This window comes from Alexandromys fortis, unplaced genomic scaffold (genome assembly GCF_014885135.2).
Source record: "Alexandromys fortis isolate MF-2015 unplaced genomic scaffold, M_Fortis_MF-2015_v1.1 scaffold_4, whole genome shotgun sequence".
NCBI classification, from domain to species: domain Eukaryota; kingdom Metazoa; phylum Chordata; class Mammalia; order Rodentia; family Cricetidae; genus Alexandromys; species Alexandromys fortis.
The window spans coordinates 24850544-24871113 of NW_026067944.1; the positions used below are offsets into that span (position 1 = coordinate 24850544).

At 46.8% G+C, this 20570-nt stretch overlaps 1 protein-coding gene and 1 long non-coding RNA gene across 3 annotated transcripts in view; one reads left to right on the forward strand and one right to left on the reverse strand.

Moving 5' to 3' along the window:
- Arhgap31 (Rho GTPase activating protein 31) overlaps positions 1 to 5475 on the reverse strand; it is a 109774-nt gene extending 104299 nt beyond the window's left edge. The window contains exon 1 of one of the 2 annotated variants that reach the window (XM_050148953.1): positions 4592 to 5475. In XM_050148953.1, coding sequence (XP_050004910.1) covers positions 4592 to 4691 — 100 coding nt within the window. In that variant the 5' untranslated portion in view covers positions 4692 to 5475. The remainder of the gene's footprint in view (positions 1 to 4591) is intronic. The other variant, XM_050148954.1, reaches the window with a different exon arrangement.
- An 8020-nt stretch (positions 5476 to 13495) lies between these two features.
- On the forward strand, positions 13496 to 16419 carry LOC126505728 (uncharacterized). Its single transcript, XR_007592973.1, has 3 exons — positions 13496 to 13753; positions 14748 to 14848; positions 15994 to 16419. It is a non-coding gene; the product is annotated as an uncharacterized lncRNA (long non-coding RNA).
- The last annotated feature ends 4151 nt before the right edge of the window (positions 16420 to 20570 follow it).

Below are 20570 nucleotides of genomic sequence, written 5' to 3' on the forward strand. Positions count from 1 at the left end.
TGCTGTCCCTGTCTCCACTCAGCACTAAATCTTCAACAGAAAAGTATTCGCCTCCTTTGCTTAAGACCTTGCTCTGTTTATGTCTGTACAGTATCTTGTCTGTTTCATGGGAGACCGAAACTTTCACATCTTCTACAACCGCCTCTTCAAAGTCAACAGGTGCCTGAAGGTTGGCTGGTTCACATCCCCGAGATATGCGTTTCTTATAGCCAAAGCCCATCTTTCTTCCCCACTGCATCCAAAGACATGGCTGGGATAGAGTTCTGTTTATTGGATTAATAAATAAAGGAAATGAATAAACCAAGCGAGGGAACTATTTTAGCTTCAGAAACGAAATGAAAAGAAGTGACAACTGACGTTCCCACTGCTCACCCTCATCCCTCGAAACACTAGCAAGTTCCGAGCAAGGGCAGCATTACATTGGCGTGGGCCAGCGGTTTGTTCTGAACCTCCGTCGCCTCTCAAACTAAATTGACGTTATACCTATAAATCTTTGTTTTATATTAATCCACACATTTTCATCCTGATAAGGATGGGAAGAATTCTTCAGCAATGAAAAGGTTCACACTTTTTATGGAACATCCAGAGGGGACTCTAGTTATGCAGGGAACATGGCCTACAAACTAAGCGCAGCATATGGCTTCTCCACCCCGTCCACGTACCAAAACCATCTCGGAGAGGTTTTGATTTAGTTGGTCTCACATGGGCCCCTGCACTCCTATTTTTTTTTCCCTTTGAGAGATGAAAAGAGGATCTGACAATGTAGCCCAGGCTGGTTTTAAACTCTTGATCCTCCTGCCTCAATCTCCCAAGTGCGGGGACGACAGTTGTGTGCTATGTGCAGTATCTTCAACATTTTAAAGGACTTTCTAGCTGGTTAAAAAATCTGTCACCATCATTTGCCTGCCATTAAGGCACTAGGTGAGATCAGTCTCCTTTTCCACCAAGGAGTAGGTAAAAAGAATAATGATGGGTCAGAAAGGCAAGGAAGTCTTAGCTCTTAAAGTGTGGCCAGCCCAGAGGATAAGACGGTTTCAATCCTAGCACCTGGCCCCTGGACCCATCACCCCCAAGATGTTAGAAGACCCAGATTACTTGGCTCGTAAGGGAGTGATAGCAAATGACCATGACCCACATTCCAGATCTCTGGGCTTCACTCAAGCCCTAGTGCCATGGGTAACAATAATCTGATGGATTTCAACACATCATAAAAGACCTCCACATTTAACGATCAAAAAGAAGAAAGAGAGAAGTAGACTCCTTACATCAGCAGTAGGGAGGTGATCCGAGATAGGAAGAGAGAATTTGAGAGAATTAGCTGGTTCTCAGGGGACGAACTTCAGATTGGGGCAGAGTCATTCTGCCTATGGGTAAGTGAAAAAAAACGTTCCCAGCAGTCACCTTATGGCCTGCTGTGGCCTGCTTATCAGGCAGGAGACAGAAAAGTGGCCAGAGGCTGGGGGTGTAGCTCAGGGTTAGAATACTTGACTACCTTTGGGGAATCCCCTGCTTTGATCCACAACACTGGGGGTGGAAGGGAGAAGTGGGAAGTTGTCACACCAGGCTTCTGTGCTGCTGGGGATGGTCCCAGCAGGGTGTGAACCCACCGTCCACGTGGCTACCTGCAACTGCGTGTTCAATGTGCATGTTTCTAAGGAAAGGGAGCTCAGCTTTCATCAACCTCCCAAAGATTAAGCGTGATAGCTGCCCATGAGTAATACTCACGCTAGGCTGAAAAAAAAAAAGAGGTTGCTTTTCACTCTACCCTGTCTGATTTGTCCGGGCAGAGGTAGCCAGGCTAGACTTGAACTAGAGAAGTAGCTCACAGCCGTCCCTTTTGTGCTCCGCTTCTCTCTGTCTCCCTGGAGCGAGCGCTCACTCACTGCAGCTTCCCCTATCCAGAGCGCCAGGCTCAGCTAGTGGTCACCAGCTTTGCCCTCCACTCCAGTCTGCGACTTTGCTCCCCGTGGCAACACAGGAGCTCTTGGTTTTTTATGTCTCCGCTCTTCCTCTATATTCTTGTGCTCCCAAACTGAAACCCACTTCCCTTCCATTTCTACCTAGATCTAGAGCCCCGTCCTTTAACCCCAAAGTTCAATGACCATGACATGATTATTGAAAGGCTTTTTCCAGCTTCCTGGTTCCTGGTTACCACTCTGATTTACCACCTCCAACATTCTGAGATGCTCTTCCAAGGTCATGGACAAAGGGGTAGTGCCCTGCTCAGCCCTTCCTCACCTGGATCAAAATCCGGGCCTTGCCTATTAACTAATACATGTCTCTGCATTGTTTTAGGAAAAAAAACATTTATTAATTCTTTCATCATCTTACACACATGCACACACACATACATAGATACACACACATACACACACACATAGAGACACACACACACACACACACACACACAAGGAGAGCAATGACTTTTGGCTGTCTTGAGGCACAAGTTCTATTTAGTCTCATTTATATTAGCTGCTTATTATTCGTGGCTAATTTCCACATCGTACGACAGTGTGGGATCAAGAGTGCCAGCTGCCTTCCACCTCAGAACCAAACTCTTTTCAGGTGTGGACAGTCTTAAACGGTTGCTCATTTGTGGCTGGGCTGTTCGCTTTCAATCTGGGGGCAGGGATCATTAAAGAGAGAGCCAGAAAGAGGTCTGGATCCTCTCCATCCTTTGTGGTGACGAGCCTTGGGCCTCTACTCTTCTCGGAACCTCCTCTCTCCCTCGCAGGATGGAGAGAGCACGGAGTTCCAGCCCTCCATTTTTTCTCCTGAGCATCAGTTCCCTTTCTCCTTTCCCATACGAAGCACACAGAAGTCCAGAATACAAAAACAGGTTTGAGAGAGGAGCTGCCTAAGGGTGCTTCTGAAGTTCTCTCCCAGAGCCCTAGGGTTTTCAGGTTATTCCTTAACCTGTGACTTTTTAAGACTGGGGCGTGGCTCGCAGGGCCCTTATACAACTCTCACAGCGTGTGTGCATGTGTGTGTGTCTCAGAACAACACCCACACGACAGGAGGTGGCATCCCAGGAGCATGCCCAGTGTCCCTACAGGTTAACATGAGGACCCCTGCCAAACAAGTGGAGACAAATATTTCATTCCTTATTTCAGGCCACAGTGGTTAAGATGTGTCCTTGGGCTTCTGTCAAGCTCAGGAAAGCTCAGCTTAAGTAATTTTATTTCAAAACGACCTCTCCAGAGTGTTGTGGAGAATTCAATGAATTGACTTCAGTTATGCCTCCGGTTCAGAGGCGGTTTTGAAACCAGCGGTTCCTCCAAGCTCTAAAATACTAAGCCATTTGTCCTAATGACACAGCAGACTCCGGACTCCCGAATACCACAGGAATATCACACCACTGCAAATTGCTAGGGCTGCTGAGTCTTCAAAAAGGGGAAATGAAACAAAAGCCCTGCACTGTTTCTGGGATGCCTGCTTGATACAGACAAACCAAGTTGTTTTGGGGACTAGTTCTCCTGGAGGAAGAACTCCTCTGTCCAGTTGCCTGGCCCTAAGCTTTCTTTTGTTGTGCCTATCTCTCCGTAAACACGGAGTGGGCTCTTTTCTCTTTCTCTGAAGTTTCCAAAGCTTTTTAATGTCATGGCTAAGTGTGGAATCAGTCAGCGCTACAAAAGGAGTCATTTAATGCTCAATTTCCCCAACTTTCCTAATATTAAGAACTTTTACTGTAGCGTAGATAGTTGGTTTTTTTTTTTTTTTTTTTGAGACAGGGTTTCTCTGTGGCTTTTTTGGAGCCTGCCAGGAACTAGCTCTGTAGACCAGGCTGGTCTCGAACTCACAGAGACCACCTGCATCTGCCTCCGGAGTGCTGGGATTAAAGGCACCCGCGCCACCACTGCCCAGCTAGGGTAGTTTTCATTCTCCCTCACCCAACAAATATTTAAATTGTCTCTGCTGGCTCCTCTTTTTCTTTTTCCAAGCTGACTTTGACTTTTCTTTACAGTCCAAACTATTTTAAAGCCGAGGCCCTCTGACCTCTTTACAGAAAACTTTTTCCATGACACACCAAATGCTAATCTGAAAGCCAAGAGGAGGTAAAGGGTCTGGTGGGGGGGGGCAGAGTTGAGGGAGGTACGATACATTTGGCATCAACTCAGAAATATAGAGAACGTTGGTGCGACCACTCCCCCGGCCAGGATCCCCCACCCCACTCCCATCACCCTGCCTTCTACCACATTAATAAAGAAAGGATGTGGGCGAGTGAAACAGGACAGTACAGGAGGGACATTTAAGATGGTCACAGTGGCACCACCAGAGAAACCTACCCATGACCGCTCCACGCGTCAGTCACCGCCCCCCGCCCCATCTTTCTCTCCCAACACCCGAAGTTTAAGATCAGAGCCTCCACTGCCACAGCTACACCCCACTCAACCACTCCTATGACACGTCGGAAGGACAGACACGGCTCCTGAACGTCGGGGTGGCAGGGTTGTTCTTAAGTACCGTGTACTTTTTTTTTTAAAGTACAGTGAGCGCACGAGCCTGGAACACATTAACTTGTGAACGGCATCCAGCATACCCCTAGAGAATCCACCGCTCTTAAACAAAAAAGGGGGAGGGGGTACATTACCATCCTGTCCCGAGCTCTCCAGATACTCTGTCAGGTCACATCCAAACGCACTGGCGGCTCCCTTTCGTTTCAGCTTCTGCTTGGCACCCTTGTTCTTCATGAGTTAGTCCCACAGAGGCTGACCCTCCGTCTCCGCTCTCTGCTCCGCACCGCTGACGAGGGTTTCGGGGTCGGGTCACCGGGGCAGAGCCGCGCCGCGGGTCGGCATGGGAGAGCAGATCGGGTCGTGCACCGCCCCGGGCGGGTGTCACCTCCCTCATCGGGCTCCCGCGCCGTCTCCCCCGCGCTTCTCCGCTGAGTCTTGCGAGGAACAGGGGCCGGGGCGCGGCGGCGAGGGGACCGCCCCGGGGCTGTGAGTGTGCTCCGCCCTAGGCCCGCGTTCTCTCTTCAGACCGCTGGGGGACCGCGAACAGCAAGCATCCCGTCCCCTCGCCCGCCCTCGCGCCGTCCCTTTTTTCCTGTCTTACAAATCCCAGGATCGTCCAGCTCAGGAAGCGCTGGAAGGAAGTCAGCTCAGGAGGGGGGCGGAGGTTGGAAATTTTTGGCAGCTCTGTGTGTGTGTGTGTGTGTGTGTGTGTGTGTGTGTGTGTATGAGCGCGCGCGCGATCGAAGGAAGTAAGTGGGTGGGTTGAGTGGCGCGGGGCTGGGGGAGAGATCGTGCTCGACCGAGGCGGGTCTGCGAGTCCAGAGATCGCCCAGGGCCGCCCCGGAGGAAATCGGCCTCGCGAGGACCGGCTGCCTCCCGCCCGCTTCCTGCCGCCAGCCCGGCTCTTTGCAAGGCGCAGGAGGCGGCGCCCGCCGGACTCGTCAGAGAGGGCGCGGGATGGGTGCTCACGAAGTTATCCTCCTTGTCATCCCAGTTCTGACACTTTCTATTTCAGTGCCTGCCTTTCTCCTCCGCAAACACATACAAGGATAGTGACATTAACAAGGACTGGGTTTCCAGAAACCTGACATACAGAGCCTTTTTTTTTTGGCCACTCCCATCTCTCCTAGCCAGGGTCTGAGGTCCCTGAAGCCCAGACGTCTCCTCTCCTACGCTGAGGTTAGGATACCCTAGGGCGAGAAAGATGCAGCTTTGTAACCACTGCCCAGGAAGTTATATTTCTAGTTACAAATTCAAGTTCAGACACACACACACACACACACACACACACACACACACACACACACACGCTTGCCAGCCTTGCTAAATGCAAGAGATTTGAGCAGAGAATCCGGGATTTAGGTGTGCTCTGTCATTTCTGCCATCACACAGAGAACAGTTTCCCAGGTTGTTCAAAAACTCGAGGCATGTGCCTTCAGGAGGGCATGTTTTCCTCCACTTCGCTGGAATTCCTTGACTTCTGTGTACTCAGCACACAGCGAGCACTCAAAGTCTTGTGCGTTAACAATTTGAAGATTAGATTAAACTTCCTGCATACATTCGAATCCATATATAGGCTTAAAGGGTAGGGATAGTCATATAGCTGGCAAAAAACATTATGGGTAGTATTTTAGTTACTGATTCTGCTTAAAGTCACTTATGCTTCACCATGGCAGTTTGTTTATGAACTTTGAACTCTGACCTTTTCTGTATCTCAGGACATAACCTGATAGCTAGCCTACCAAATCTGGCCTACAGATGTGCGTGTGTAACATATCATTTTTTTTTCAAAAAAAAAATAGCAGCTAATATTAAAGAATTAAGATATTTCTCCGTTAGGAATCTGTATTTCTGTCATCTCCTATGAAATGGAAGCTCTGGTTATACCACAAGCGTGTTCTCACATAGCCAGGACTGCGAGAGCTAAGACACATTAGCTCCCTTTAGAGAGGAGCCTTCTAATCTGGAGCCCCCTACCCCCCACCTGTCTTCCAGCCTTTACACCTGCCTGGCCCCTGGAGCCACTTGAGTTTGTGCCCAGTCCCCAAGCTCTCCTGCCTTCCACATTCCCATCTGTCTCAGTGACTCCACCACTGGCTCGGTCATCCTGATGACCACTGACTCATTGCTCTCCCTCCTCCTCCTTCCAAGCTAGCCCAGCCCAGAAGGATGAGTCCTTCAGGGTGCCGCACAGATGGGGGCTCTTCATGGTCAGGCCTCCTTGGTAGTAATCAAATACCCCTCAATGGTTAGAAGACTCCCCACGCCCTTTGCTAAGGCCAAGCTCCTCCCACCCCCCTCATCCTAAGGGCTAGCAACCTAGTGGGCACTCCTGAAGCAGGGCTGTTTATGCGCTTGCTTACTCAAATCTATCAATGACTCTCTGTTTCCAGCAGTCAGAGCAGAAATTCCTAAGCATCATGTAAGCTGTTTGGATTATTTAATATGTTGGCTTATTTCTCCTTTTATTTCTAGAGAAGCATCTCTTTGCTTAGCAGTTTACCTCATTAAGGGATTTCAGAGCCTTATTTTTTCTCTTCTTGTTTATTTTAAGCAGATTCTTTTATAGGACCATGGTGTGTGTGTGTGTGTGTGTTTGTGTGTAATCAGATTTGGGTTCCAAAGGGTTCTTCCGTTGTACTGCGGATTTCCTAGGATGCAAGGTTATATGGCGATAGGGTAGGAATGTTCACTGAAGGAATAAGTAAGCTGTCTGGTGATAAGTTATGAATTTACTGGAAAGCGTTTTTGCTTACGGAGACCCATCACTGAGAAGCAACTGTGGTTGCTTACGACTCCCTTACCTGACACCTACTGAGGACGAATGGCTACCCAAGTCTTCCTCACCATTAATATACAGAAGACCGGCAACCAGTATCAATAGGTTTTAGCATCACCTGTGGTTACGACCTTTTCTTTACCCAGTTTGCCCATACAACCAGATTTAGTATCAGCAACTTCATCATCATTCCTCTCCTTCTCCAGGTAGCCTATTAAATGCTGAATCTGTTGTCCAGCCAGATGCATTTCTTACTGACTTCCGTCTCACCCTGCCTCCGGCTGTCCCTGTTCTAAAGGTGCTCGGATGGTATCTGGGGGTGAGATCAGCTGCAAGGGAAGCTCTTCCGTGACAATGACGGCTGTGTTTTATCTAGCCCTCTGTACTCCAGGGTTCTCAGGCCAACAAAGGACAGAGGGTGGTCAGGTAAACGGACTTCAGAAAGCTGGCATCCAGGGCTCCATGATTGTACTTCTTGTGCAAGGTGCCTGTTTATGTTACATTGCAAACGGCAGCTCCAAAGGTCCAGATGGGGTGGACCAAGCTTGCTTAGAGAGCATGCAAACTGAGGAAGCCACACTGCCAACCCCTAAGAAAACACAAGTAGCTGGGCAGTGGTGGCACGCCTTTAATCCCAGCACTCAGGAGGCAGAGGCAGGCGGATCTCTGTGAGTTCGAGACCAGCCTGGTCTACAAGTTCCAGGACAGGCTCCAAAACCACAGAGAAATCCTGTCTCGAAAAACAAAAACAAAAACAAAAACAAAAAAAAAAAAAAAAGAAAAGGAAAGAAAGAAAAAAAAAACACAAGTAAAGAACTCCTTCATGAGAGTAAAGGAATCAGTTCTCCATCCTGACCAGTCAATTCCCCAGGGCTCTGCCGTCTCCATGACTATGAAGGCCAGTGTTGCTCCGAGCAGGACTTCCAAGAGTGATTCCAAGAGTGAGCAGGAACAGTGTGAAGAACGAGTGCGAAGGGAATTCCAAGTCTACCCATCTCCAGTACGGTCAGGGACAGTCTGCCTGTGTGCCTGCCTGCCTACCTAGTTCTTTTGGATTCCAGACTTGGAAAGCAGCGTCACTCAAGGTGAGAGCCCTACATATTGCTTTGCCCTCCCAATTGAAAAAGCAAGTAAGGAGGAATTTGGGGATGGGAAAGATGGAAGGGAAGAGAAATGTTAGAAAAACATTTGACTTTCCCTCTCCCCCTCCTCTCCCCCCTCCACAGAGTCTAGATGTAGAAAGGCTGAGTCAGAGGCCAAACCAAGTTCCTATGAACTGGGCACTGGCTAGGCTAAAATTCTCTCTACTTCTTGGCACATCAAGGGCCACACCAGAGGGCATCTAGGAAGAAATATTCTTTGGCAGTTTGAAAGGTAAGATAGAGTAGACACTGACAGAATGGAAGAAGAGTTGGCTACATGTAATATTTGAAACAAGTTCAGAAATTAAAATTTCCTCACCAGTGTTTTAGGCATGCTCTAGTATCTTTACACCAAATACTGTCGCTTTGTGTGTGTGTGTGTGTGTGTGTGTGTGTGTGTGTGTGTGTGTGTGCTTTAATCTAAGAGGTCTGGAGATTTTCTGCGTTCCCCGATTTTCTTTTGTAAATCACTGTGACATTTCACCAATATGCACAGTTTGCCCTGAAATGGGTTTTTAGCGTTTCAGACTCTGTGAGCAGGCACAAAACTCACTAGTCCCACTCAACATGGGCCCGGAGGTTGCCAAAGAGCAGCGGGACACTTCCTTCCTGGTCCAGGACTGAGCAGAGACTTCAAGACTAGAAGGAGAGCCAAATGTCCCTGCTGAATTGCTGTTATGCCCCCATCAGAACCTACACAGCCCACATCTGAACTAGCACAGGGCTTAGCCCTTAGGCTCCGAGTCTACCTTTGAATCTGTTTGGCTTGAGGCCTTTGATCAGGGGCCCAGAGAGAAAAATGACTGGGCTGTTCTTTTTTTTAAGAGGGCCCCAGAGTCTGCCCCCAGCGTCTGGAGGTGTTTTCTGATCCCTCCCAGTAGCTACAACTTGAGACCGTTTCTTTTGCTATGTCTTCGACTTCTCAAACTGGAAAGTCTTCGCGCAGGAAAACCATCCTGCATTGACATGGGATAAAAACCGTCTTTGACTTGTTTCTGTCATCCCGGTTTGGTTCTGGTGCCTCCTCCTTCAGCCTCTGTTTTCCCTTTCACTGGGTTCTGTACCCCTTGGGAACATTGCCTTTTTTTCTGAATTGGAAAAAAAGAAACTATAGAAGGATCAGAGCCCGGGCTCCGAGCCCCATCTGTCTCCCTCCAGGGTCCCTCCACATTGGAGCAAGCGATTTTCTTAGGTGGGTGGGGATCTGTCCCCGCCCCGTTCATTGTGTTCCACAGTTTCCTGTACACTGCCTCTAACCCTTTACCAATCTGCCAGGCGCCGTTTAACACAAAAGAAAGGGGAGGGGGCAGGGACTGCTGAGGAAGAACATCCCTATAAATAGCCCTCTTGAGCGAAATTGTTTTCCTCGTACACAGTTGTTGTTAGGCCTTGACGCCCTGTAGTCTTCCTCCACAGTCCCCTCCCCTTCCACTCGGGCCTTCTTCTCTGGGACTTCTTGCCTTTTATCCTCAGGCCTACTGGGAGATGCAGGTGTAGTTGGGGGCTTGACGGAAGCTGCAACTCTCCAGCCCAGGTTTTTGCTCCCAGCTGCAGGTAGAGGCTGTGGGCGGAGGCGGACCTGGGTCCTAGGTCAGGCACTGCTGAGTTTTGGCCCTATGACCCTTGGTTGGGCAAATTTTCTAACCTTGCTGATCCTCAGGGCTCTCCTCTTAATGAGGGTGGTGGGAACACCTTATGGAGTTTCTCTGAGCATTGGAAAGGCCTGATGATTAATCTATACCTACACAGATCCTACATAGGTCCTGCATACACAAATGAGTGTTTGTTTGTTTGTCGGTCTCTTACACAGAGTAAATCTTCATTGTCTTGCAGTTCATCCAGTGTTTCAGGAGTGTCCGCCCCACCCCCATCCCCATTTTGCATCCTGGTTTCCTATCTCATATAAACCGGTTTGTAAGCCTTAAGCATATTTAATTTACATTTATTTATTTATACTTTCCTCGGTTCCAACACGAGTTCAGATAATTTACTTTATATTTAAGTGACTGGAACCTAGTAGCATTTTCAAAAGGGAAAGAGAGTCCCTTCCTGGAGGGGGGACAGTGCCTTTTGTAGGTACTTAGGGAGTGACTTTGTCATGGCTCACTCTCTTCTGTTGTCTCATCGATCCCAGGTTCCGCTTTCTTTACTACTTTGGGAACATAGCATAGAGAAGTCAGCATGAAAATAAGAGGTAAAATAGTCACAAATGCACATTGTTGTCTCCATATAACCATGACCCTACAGTGAATGTTTTCAGTTGGGATGATATATTCCTGTTGTTTCTCCTTATGTCAAAGTTGTAGGGTTTGAGGGTAGTGAGGAAGTGGCTCTAATTAACCAAAATCACACTTGAAAAATAATTTTACAACGTTCTGCATTTTCAGTGGTTAGTACACAAGTACTGAACTCTTCAAACTGATCCTAAATGAGACCAGTCAAACATGCGCAGTCTGATGTACTGTTATTTTTTTTCACAGATCTATATGTGTGTGTGTGTCCACATCTGTATTCATGTCTCTGTTTCCATGCATTGCACATTCATTTGATTTCATGGGAGTCCTCTCTGATTCCTCTTGATTTATAATTAATTCCTAATAATTTAAAAGATCCACAGGTTTAGTCTCTAATCTTACATATAAAGCAGAGCTTCTATAATTAAGAATTTTCCAATGGATATTTTAAAATTCTTTCTGAGATGAGATGTCCCCCACAGTCCCGATTGTACATGTTCTGCCCCATCTTCAAACTAGAAGATGTTTTTGGCTTTTTCCTTTAGAATATGTAGTCAGTGTTTGGTTGACTTTCATCCTCCCCAAATTGCTGAAGTTCTAGTATTGTGGGATGTGACTTTATTTGGAATAGAATGGTTATGATGTAATTAGTTAAGACTCAATTAACAGTCTCTGGCCCAGTTTGTATCCATCCCGGACACAAGAAGATGCCGTGAAGAGATGAAGGTAACTAGAACGATGCTCCAACAAGGCAAATGTGGTGTTGAATAAGAGTGGTTCCCAGAGGCTCGTATATTTGAGTGCTTAGTCACCAAGAAGTAGCGCTATTTGAGAAGAATTAGGAGGTGTGGATTTGTCATAGGAAGAGTGCCACTGGGAATGGGCTTTGAGTTTCAAAAGCCCACATCAGGGCACGGTGTTGCATATTCTCTCTCTCTCTCTCTCTCTCTCTCTCTCTCTCTCTCTCTCTCTCTCTCTCTGTAGTTCTCAGCTACTTCTCCAGCGCCAGCCATGCCTGCTGCGGTGCTCCCTGTCATGATGGACATGGGTGCAAGCCAGCCCCAATTAAATGCTTGGTCACAGTGCCTCTTCACGGCAATAGAACAGTGACTAAGACAGCAAGGAATATTGAAGATTGCCTGAAACCACCAGACACTTGGGAAGAGTACGAAACAGATTTGTCTCACAGCCCTCAGAAGAAACCCTCTCAAGAGCACCTTGATCTTAGAATCTAGAATCTGGAATGGTGAGACAATACAGTTTTGGTGTTTAAACACAATTTGCAGTACTTCATTATGGGAGCCCAACCAATATCATAATTAAGTAAGCTAAATAACCCAAGTCCTGAACCTGAAGTTGTTACCCCAATGATGAAATTGGAAACAGTCTGAGTTACCCCTGACTCTCTCCTGGTGGAGTCTCCAGTGTCAGTAGCTCCAGATGGGAGGAAAGCTAAACAACTGTTTACAAACTGTATACGTTAGCAAGATGCTCCAGGCAGTCAAGGATGACTGCTGTGAAAATAGACAGAGACCCTGTGGTCCAGAGGACGGTGGGATGTGGGAAATCAGGGGCAGTCTTCTCACATCTCCTGGTCCCCTTTAGCCACAGGAAGATGTTTCTAAACTAAAACTGCAGTGTCAAACCTTATAGACAATGGTTTGTGTGTGTGTGTGTGTGTGTGTGTGTGTGCACATGTACACTTATTTTCAAATTCAGTTTATAAGTTAGGGACGGTAAGATAATAACAACGAAAACATAACTAGAATAGAACATTTTTGTAACATCGCACATTCCCGTCTAGTATTTTTAGTCTTCAGTGGCTCCAGGTAATGGCAGTAGAGGGAACTGTCACATTTTGAAGGACACCGAGGTCTTTCTTTTGCTTGGGAACCAGAGAATGGGAAGCTCTGTGGAACCACCTTAAGGGCCCAGTCCCCACTCCAGGGTCTCCCCACCCCAGTCACCACAGGGTCCTACTCTTCCATGAGAAATTTGGTGACTCTATCCCAAGGCCCGAACACTGACATTTTTGAGAGTCTATGAAATGTCATTACACTCAGCATTTATTCATTGACTGGCCTGGCCTGTCAATACTATGTTCATGACAGCAAGGTAGCTTTTCTAAAAATACCCTCAGAGGTGTAGGAGGCCAGGATCTGTGCATGTCAATATAGGATGTGGGAGAGGGGGGGCAAATCTGGCTTTTGCCGAGAGAGGAGCTAGATAGGATAGGGCAGTGTGTTATAGATCCGAGTCTAGACTGGGTCCTATCGCACAGGGTCTACAGGGTCGGCTAACCCGGGGTGGAGCGGAGATGCAGGAAGCTACAGGGAAGGTAACACTGCTTCCACATAGCTCCCACCCCCATGCCTGAGCGAGAGAGGAAGTGCACCCTAGCTCCGTGGGTGTCTCAGCCCAGGAGTGAAGCTGCTTGGAGCCCTGTCTTTGTCTTGTCACTAACTTTAGTCCCACAATCGGCCTTGAAGCCTAGCTGTACCATCCTATGGTTTTGTCAAGGGAATTTATCAAGACTGTCAGTTTGCATGGATGCCGAGTCACATAGACTAAGGAAGTGTAAGTTTACCCTGCATCCCCAGAAGTTATCTGTAAGATTACCATCACAAAGTTTATTTGCATAGTCTGAAACTGTATACAATATCTCAGCCTTTCAGGAATTGGGCTTGGCTTATTAAAATTCCACAGACTTCCAGGAGGATCCCAGTCAACATTAGCATTTGAGATGTGGGTTTGCCATCTAGTGGGCATCTTTGAATATGTATGCGTTAGCAACACCCGAGTAACACGCACATGTGTACACAGAGAAGTGCGCACCCTCCCCTTCAGGGTTTCAACGACGTTAGTTACCTTTCTCTCTCATCCTTCATGCTTAAAGCTCAAGCAGAATTTGGGGCACAAGACTGGCAAATATGTCCCGTGTCTCAGTTTATGTGCGTGTCGAGGTAGAAGAAGGTTTTATACTGCGTGTGTTTGCACATATAGGAGAGAGTATCCGGGTTCCGTGGGGGCTCAGTTGAACTCTCTGTACTTCTGTCTACCTTTCGTGCTCCACTTGAAAATTACTGAGCCAGAACAGAGCACCGAGGGACACGTCACAGGCACAGCCACAGCAGATACTCGGTAAACACTCATTTCCTTCCTCTTCACTCGCGCCCACTTTTATAAAAACTGTATTCCAAACGACAGTTTCCATGTGCACTTGGTGTGCGAGGCACCGCTATGCCCGCAGCATTGCCATGGTCGGGGGACTGGCTTGTGGGAATGCAGAGGGGGTAAGACCTAGTTTAGAACATACAGAGCCGGAAACAAGAGTTTTGCAAGAGATTCCAGCAGGTTATGTCTCAGACGCTGGGGGTAAAAGTTCTGGAGTTTCAAGCTAGACTTTCCCTCGGAAGGACTCTCTCACCCTTGCGTGCTTCCCCCAATAAAGAGTGTACTGGTGGTGAGGGTAGGAGGGGCCCCACCAGCCCCCATGTGGTGTGAGATATTGAGGGAAGGCCAGAGCAGGGATTTCATAAGACTTTGTTCTGGCTTATGAAGGGAATCCCCCTTTGATGTCCTCGTGGCATGAAGGTGGAGATTTAAGTTCCCTTTCTGTTATTTTTGGATGTGGGGTAGTGTTTCTTTGGAAAACAGCATCGTGTGGAGACAGGCTGTAAAGTGCCTGAGCTTCGTCTGGAAAACATGCATGCACAGACCATAAAACTATAAAAATAGACATAGTCTACTGTCCTCATCTGTCTTAAATCTGAAATCGAACAACAGCAAGACAATAAGGGAGAACATGGGGCATTTATTTTAAAAGTAATGCATATGTTTGGCTACAGAATTCAGAGAGTACAAAGTAATACCAACCGGAAAAGGGGCAAGTTTCCTCGTGGCGAGCCTGTTGTCAGTTCCCTCGGCCATTAGCACTGTGACTGTAATGTCTATGCGGACGTCACAGTTTCCCCATGGCACAACCCGGTTCAGTGTGTGCTAACTCCCTGCTGTGAGTGATGGGAAATGCAGTCACTTCTGATGCCTTTCCATTTCCGGTTCCTCTTGTGTATTTTTCTTTCCTCCTCATTCTTGGCTGTGATTATAAATTTATTTCTTTATCTGTTTTCACAAGGCCTCACAGTGCAGCTCCTACTGACCTGGAGTTTGCTCCGTAGACCAGACTGCCCTCAGATACACAGAGATCCACCTGCTTCTCAAGTGCTGGGACTAAAGGTGTGTACCACCATGCCTGGACACTTTAAATTCTTGTTTGGCCAGTATTAGTGGAGGCCTTGTCAGTGCTCTGTTGCTGTGCAGAGTACCTACATATAAAGAGAAGAGGTATACTACAGTTTATGGTTCTGGAGGGCTGAGGAATACAAACTCTGGAGTTCAGGATTATTGAGAGTGGAATATTTCATCTCTGGCTATAGCCAAGGATGTGCCCACTTTCTCAGCACTTACCTTGCGGGTTTTTTTTCCCTGCATATGCACTAAGGGTCTGTTATTTGGTTTATTAATATTGAGGATTATTTCCCTTAATAACTGACCCATCTTTTTACGCGTATAAAATGAACGACCTTCTTTATTCTATTAATAGTCTTTGCTTTGATGTATTTGGTTTTTTTTGCTTGATATTGAAAACAAAACAAAACTGGCCTCTCATTTTCTTTGTTCCTCTCTTTACATGTCTGTGTGTATATGGGTCTCTCTCTCTCTCCACCTTCCTGTCATCTGCTCTGGCGATTGAACCCAGGGACTTGTGCACACTAGGCACATACTCTGCTATTGAACTATAGTCCTTGTTTCATTTTAAAAACTTTTAATTACTTTTTTATTTATTTGTATGTGGGTGAATGTATATAGAGGCCAGAGGGCAATTTGCAGAAGTCACCTCTTTTCTTCTTCCATGTGGGCTCCAGGAGTTGAACTCAGACTTTCAGGCTTGACGGCAAACGCTTTAATTTGCTGTGACATCTTCCTGCTCCTTTGTGCTTCTTTTGATTTGTATTAGTGGTTTATCTTTTCCCAGTTTAAAAAAAAAACAATTTGTTGCTATTAGCAACTTTATAGTTACATTTCAGTGTGCTTTCAGGCAGCGTATAGTAGATTCTTGGTTGTAAATGTTTTAGTTTAAATTATATGTTTGTTTGTTTGTATGTGTGTGTGAGGGGCGCATGTGAACACAGGGCCCACAGAAGAGGGGGCCAGATCCTCTTGAGCTGGAGTTACAGGAGGTTGTGAGCTGCTGAGGTAGGTACCGGGAATTGAACTCCAGTCCTCTACAAGAGTAGTATGTGCTCCTAACTATTCTGGCTCCAAAGTTTTGCCTTTTTCATTGGCTCTAAGAATCTGCCTTCTATATTAACCTTCATCAGGTGATGAAAGGAGACAGAGACAGAGACCCACAATGGAGCACCGGACTGAAATCTCAAGGTCCAAATCAGAAGCAGAAGGAGAGAGAGCACAAGCAAGGAACTCAGGACCGCGAGGGGTGCACCCATACACTGAGACAAGGGGGATGTTCTATCGGGAACTCACCAAGGCCACCTGGCCTGGGTCTGAAAAAGCCTGGGTTAAAACCGGTCTAGCTGAACATAGTGGACAATGAGGACTACTGAGACCTCAAGAACAATGGCAATGGGTTTTTGATCCTACTGTACCTATTGGTTTCGTGGGAGCCTAGGCAGTTTCGTGGATGCTCACCTTACTAGACCTGGATGGAGGGGGGTGGTCCTTGGACTTCCCACAGGGCAGGGAACCCTGATTGCTCTTTGGGCTGACGAGGGAGGGGGACTTGATTGGGGGAGGGGGAAGGAAAGGGGAGGCGGCGGTGGGGAAGAGACAGAAATCTTTAATAAATAAAAAAAAAGAATCTGCCTTCTAATGGGTGTTTTTAAGTATAATTAATAATATTGTTCAAGCAGATTTCCTCCTGATTGCTTTCTATTTGTCTCACCTGTTATTTGCTCTGCTTTTTCTGCACACTTTAAAATTATTTTTACTAACTTTCAAAAGATCAAAACATAATTATGTTTCCCTTTGATTCCTTCCTCCAACTCCTCCCATGCGCTGCTCCCTTGTTCCCTTCCAACGCCTGGCATCTCCCCTCCCTGGCTGTTATTGTTCCATATATAAGCACGCAAACATATAGATATAATCTACTGGGTCTTTCCGTTCCTGTGTATGTGATTTCAGGGCTGACTACTTGGAATCGGATAACCAATCAAGAGGTTGCTCCTTGAGGGAAGATTATTTGTCCACTTTTTTTGAACTAATAGAGTTTGTGAGAGTGGAGTGCGGGGCAGAGGTGTAGTCTATACACACGTGTGCACAGAGGTCAGAGGCGAGCATCAAATGTTCCCTTCTATCACTAGGCTGGCCACCAAGCCCCAGCGATCCTCTTGGCACTGCCTTCTGCACTGCTGGGTTTAAGGGCAGGTAAGAGACCACTCTTGGCTGGTTATGTGGACCCTGAGATCTGAACTTAGGTCATCAAAGCTGTGCACCAAGCACTCAGCCACGAGGTAGCTCCCCAGCCCCATAGAAAACCTTATGACGATGCTTTATCTCCATACCAGCTACAAGCTATTTTTGAGGCAGGCAAGCACAAAAACCAGCTCAGTAACCTGGGACTCTATTTAGGTTGGGTTATGCACCTCCTAATAATGCAACTGAAAGCCATTTCCTTTACCTAGAAGCTATGCATACACAGCAGTCTCTGAATAATGGATCCAGCAACCCTGGACCCCACCTGCAGGGAGTACACATACATTCCCTCTCTGATCTGTGGGGTAAATTTCTCTTCCACTAGCAACATTTTTTTGTCAATTCTTTAAGGATTCCGTAAGTATACTTTGATTATATTTATCACCTACCTCTCCCCCTAGTTCCCAGATTTTTCTCCTCAGTTTCCCACTCATCTCAACTTCATGACCCCCCCCCCCTCTCCAGGGCTTTTCTATATACCCCAGCTGTCCTGGAACTCACTCTGTAGACCAGGCTGGCCTTGAACTCACAGAGATCTGCTTGCCTCTGCCTCCCTAATGCTGGGATGAAGGGTATGCAACACCACACCCAGGTAGATGCTCCTGTTCCTCTTCTCTCTCTCTTTCTCTAGTAACCCAAGTACAATTTGTACAGACCTTACACTCTAGGGGCCATCCATGGAGCATGGTCAACTGTGCACGGGGCCACACTTTTCAGGAAAACCGTCTCTCTGTCCCATAGAGGCCATAGAGTGCTAATAGTTCTTTGGTTAGTGGTAGGAGCTCACAGACAAGCCTGTCCACATTATAATGTCCACTGTCTTGATCTTGTGTAGGCTTTGTGTAAATAACCACAACTGTTGTAAGTTCATGAGTCCAGAGATCCTGTTCTGTCCAGAAGATGCTGTTCTGTGATTGTCCTCCAAAACTTCTGCCTCTTTCAGTCTCTGCTTCAGTGATGGTCCTAAGCCTTGGGGATGAATTCATGATGCAGGGTCCCATTATTCTCTGCACTTGGATGGTGAAATTCATATACATTTCCAGTGTATCTGGGTACAAGGAATGTAAAGACCTGGCTTGAATTGGTTTTGGGTTCAATCACAATTAAACAAAACCGTGTCCTCAAGTGAGCCTTTAAGGAGTGAACCATTTTATGCGTACTTGAGCAGGCATGTGATTAAAATCAGATGCCTTGTGATGAGGGACACATACCCCAGAAAGTATTACATAAGGCAATCTCTCAGTTAGTAGACATAACCATTCTCACTAGGTCCTTAGTAACTAAAGTCACCCTTTTACTGAGCTCCAGGAAAGGAAGCCCCGGACAATAGCAGGTGCCCTTCAGTGTCTTGATTCGTGTGGCCACTGCTCGCTTGCGGTGTCTTCTGATCTTTTCTATTATTTTGCTTTAAGTAAGGGTTCTTTGCTACTTTTGCAAATCTGTGTGGGATTTCATTTCAACTCTTGGAATAAGAGGCCAAGTACCTGGAAACCCCTGATCCTGATCCAACCACTGATGGTCATTTTGTCCCTTTAGTGGCTGCCCCAAAGCTTATATTATTATCTATCATATTCTATCTGAAAATAATATACACATATAGGGTAGGGATTTTGTTATATATCATGTAGCATGAGAACCTTACAATAGGGGCTGAAAAGATGGTTTACCTGATAAAAACATTGGATGCTCTTGCAGAAGACTCGGGTTCAGTTCCCAGCACTCGTGAGTTGGCTCACAACCATCTGTAAGTCTATTTCCAAATCGGATGCCCTCCCCTGAACTCTACAGGCACCAGAAATGCATGTGGTGCATATACACACAGGCAGACAAGACTTTTGTGCACATAAAATAAAATTTAAAAAAGAATCTTATATTCTCCCCTATAACCTGCTGTTGTCATACAGTCTGCCTTTTATTTCCATAGGTCCAGTTAGAGACTTTAAAAAACAAAACTCCCTCCCAGCCGGGTGATGGTGGCATATGCCTTTAATCCCAGCACCAAGGGAGGCAGAGGCAGGTGGATCTTTGTGATTTCGAGGCTAGTCTGGTCTACAGAGTGAGTTCCAGGACAGCCAGAGCTATACAGAGAAACTCTGGAAAATAAAACCAAACTAAACCAAACCAAAATGAAACAAACGAACAAAAAACAACCCCCCCACCCTTTTAGATAGGGAATTATCCAGCCAGGGTGACCTCGAGTTTCCCATGTAGTTTTGGATCATCTTGAACTCAAGATCCTCCTGTTTTTACCTCCCAGCTTCTAATATTAGGGGCATGTGACACCGTACATGGCTTGTTATTTCCTGAGATACAAGGAAATTTCTCTGAAGACAAGGCTTGCTTCAAACTCACATCCATCTTGCTGCACCCAGTGTTGGGAATACAGACAAGAGCCGCTACAACCAGCTCAACTTGTTGAATGTGTAGAATGTGTGTAGAGCTGTCTCCCGGCCCATCTCTGCTAACTCTAGTATCAACTCCAATTCTACATCACCTTCAGCTGATTGTCCTGGACAGTGGTTGTCTCCTGCCTCTCTGCACACGATACCAGGCATTATGAATTTTTTTTCCTGTTGGATGTTGAGTATTTTTACATTTCTATAAACATTCTTGGTGACAATTTACTCCTTTGGGGTCTTGTTGGGCACCTCTGGAACAGCGCTCAGAGTACGGTAATTTTCTACCAAAGCAGGCAATACTTCTTTGGGTGTTCCGCCCAGTGTCCTCTAGGCAAAATGTTTTCTACTCTGGTAATGGAAACGAACACTATTTCCATTCCAATGCAAAGGATCAGAATTGTTTCTCTAGTCCTTAGGGACTCTTGTTTTCTCCTCCTACCCCTCCCCCATTCTTACTGCTCCTTCCCAAAGCGACATTTTGTCACAGTAAAAAAATCCCACGCTGGGTACCAGTCTCTGTCTTAGGCTGCTTCCCATTGCCGTGACAAACACTGCCCAAAAGCCGTTTGTGGAGGGAAGGGTTTGTTTCAGTCTACAGTTGTCATCTGTCAAGGCAGGAACCCAAGGCAGGGGCCACGGAGGAGCCCCGTTTACCTGCCTTTTCCTTTCCTCATGGCGCATTTACCTGCTTCCTTATAGAACACAGGAGCACCTGCCTACGGTTGGCACCCCCCCAGGAGCTGGGCCCTCCCACATTCGTCATTAATAAAACGCACCACAGGCTAATCTGATGCAGGCATTTTCCCAGCTGAAGTTCCGTCTTCTCAAAGCGCTAGCTTTTGTCACGGTAGGACAGCCTAAGCAGGACCCTGCACTCCTTGGGTGTGATAAAAGCCTGAGTCAGGGAGCTCTTGCTGTTCAAAGTATGTTCAGTTTGTTAAAAGCTTTTCTGACAGCTCTTCGGGGGGCTCATTCTATGGGCTATTGCCTTTGCTGTCATTCACATGTAGCCCCTTTGCTTGGGGATTGTTCCAGTCTGTTCTCTGTTGTTTTGATAAACACCATGA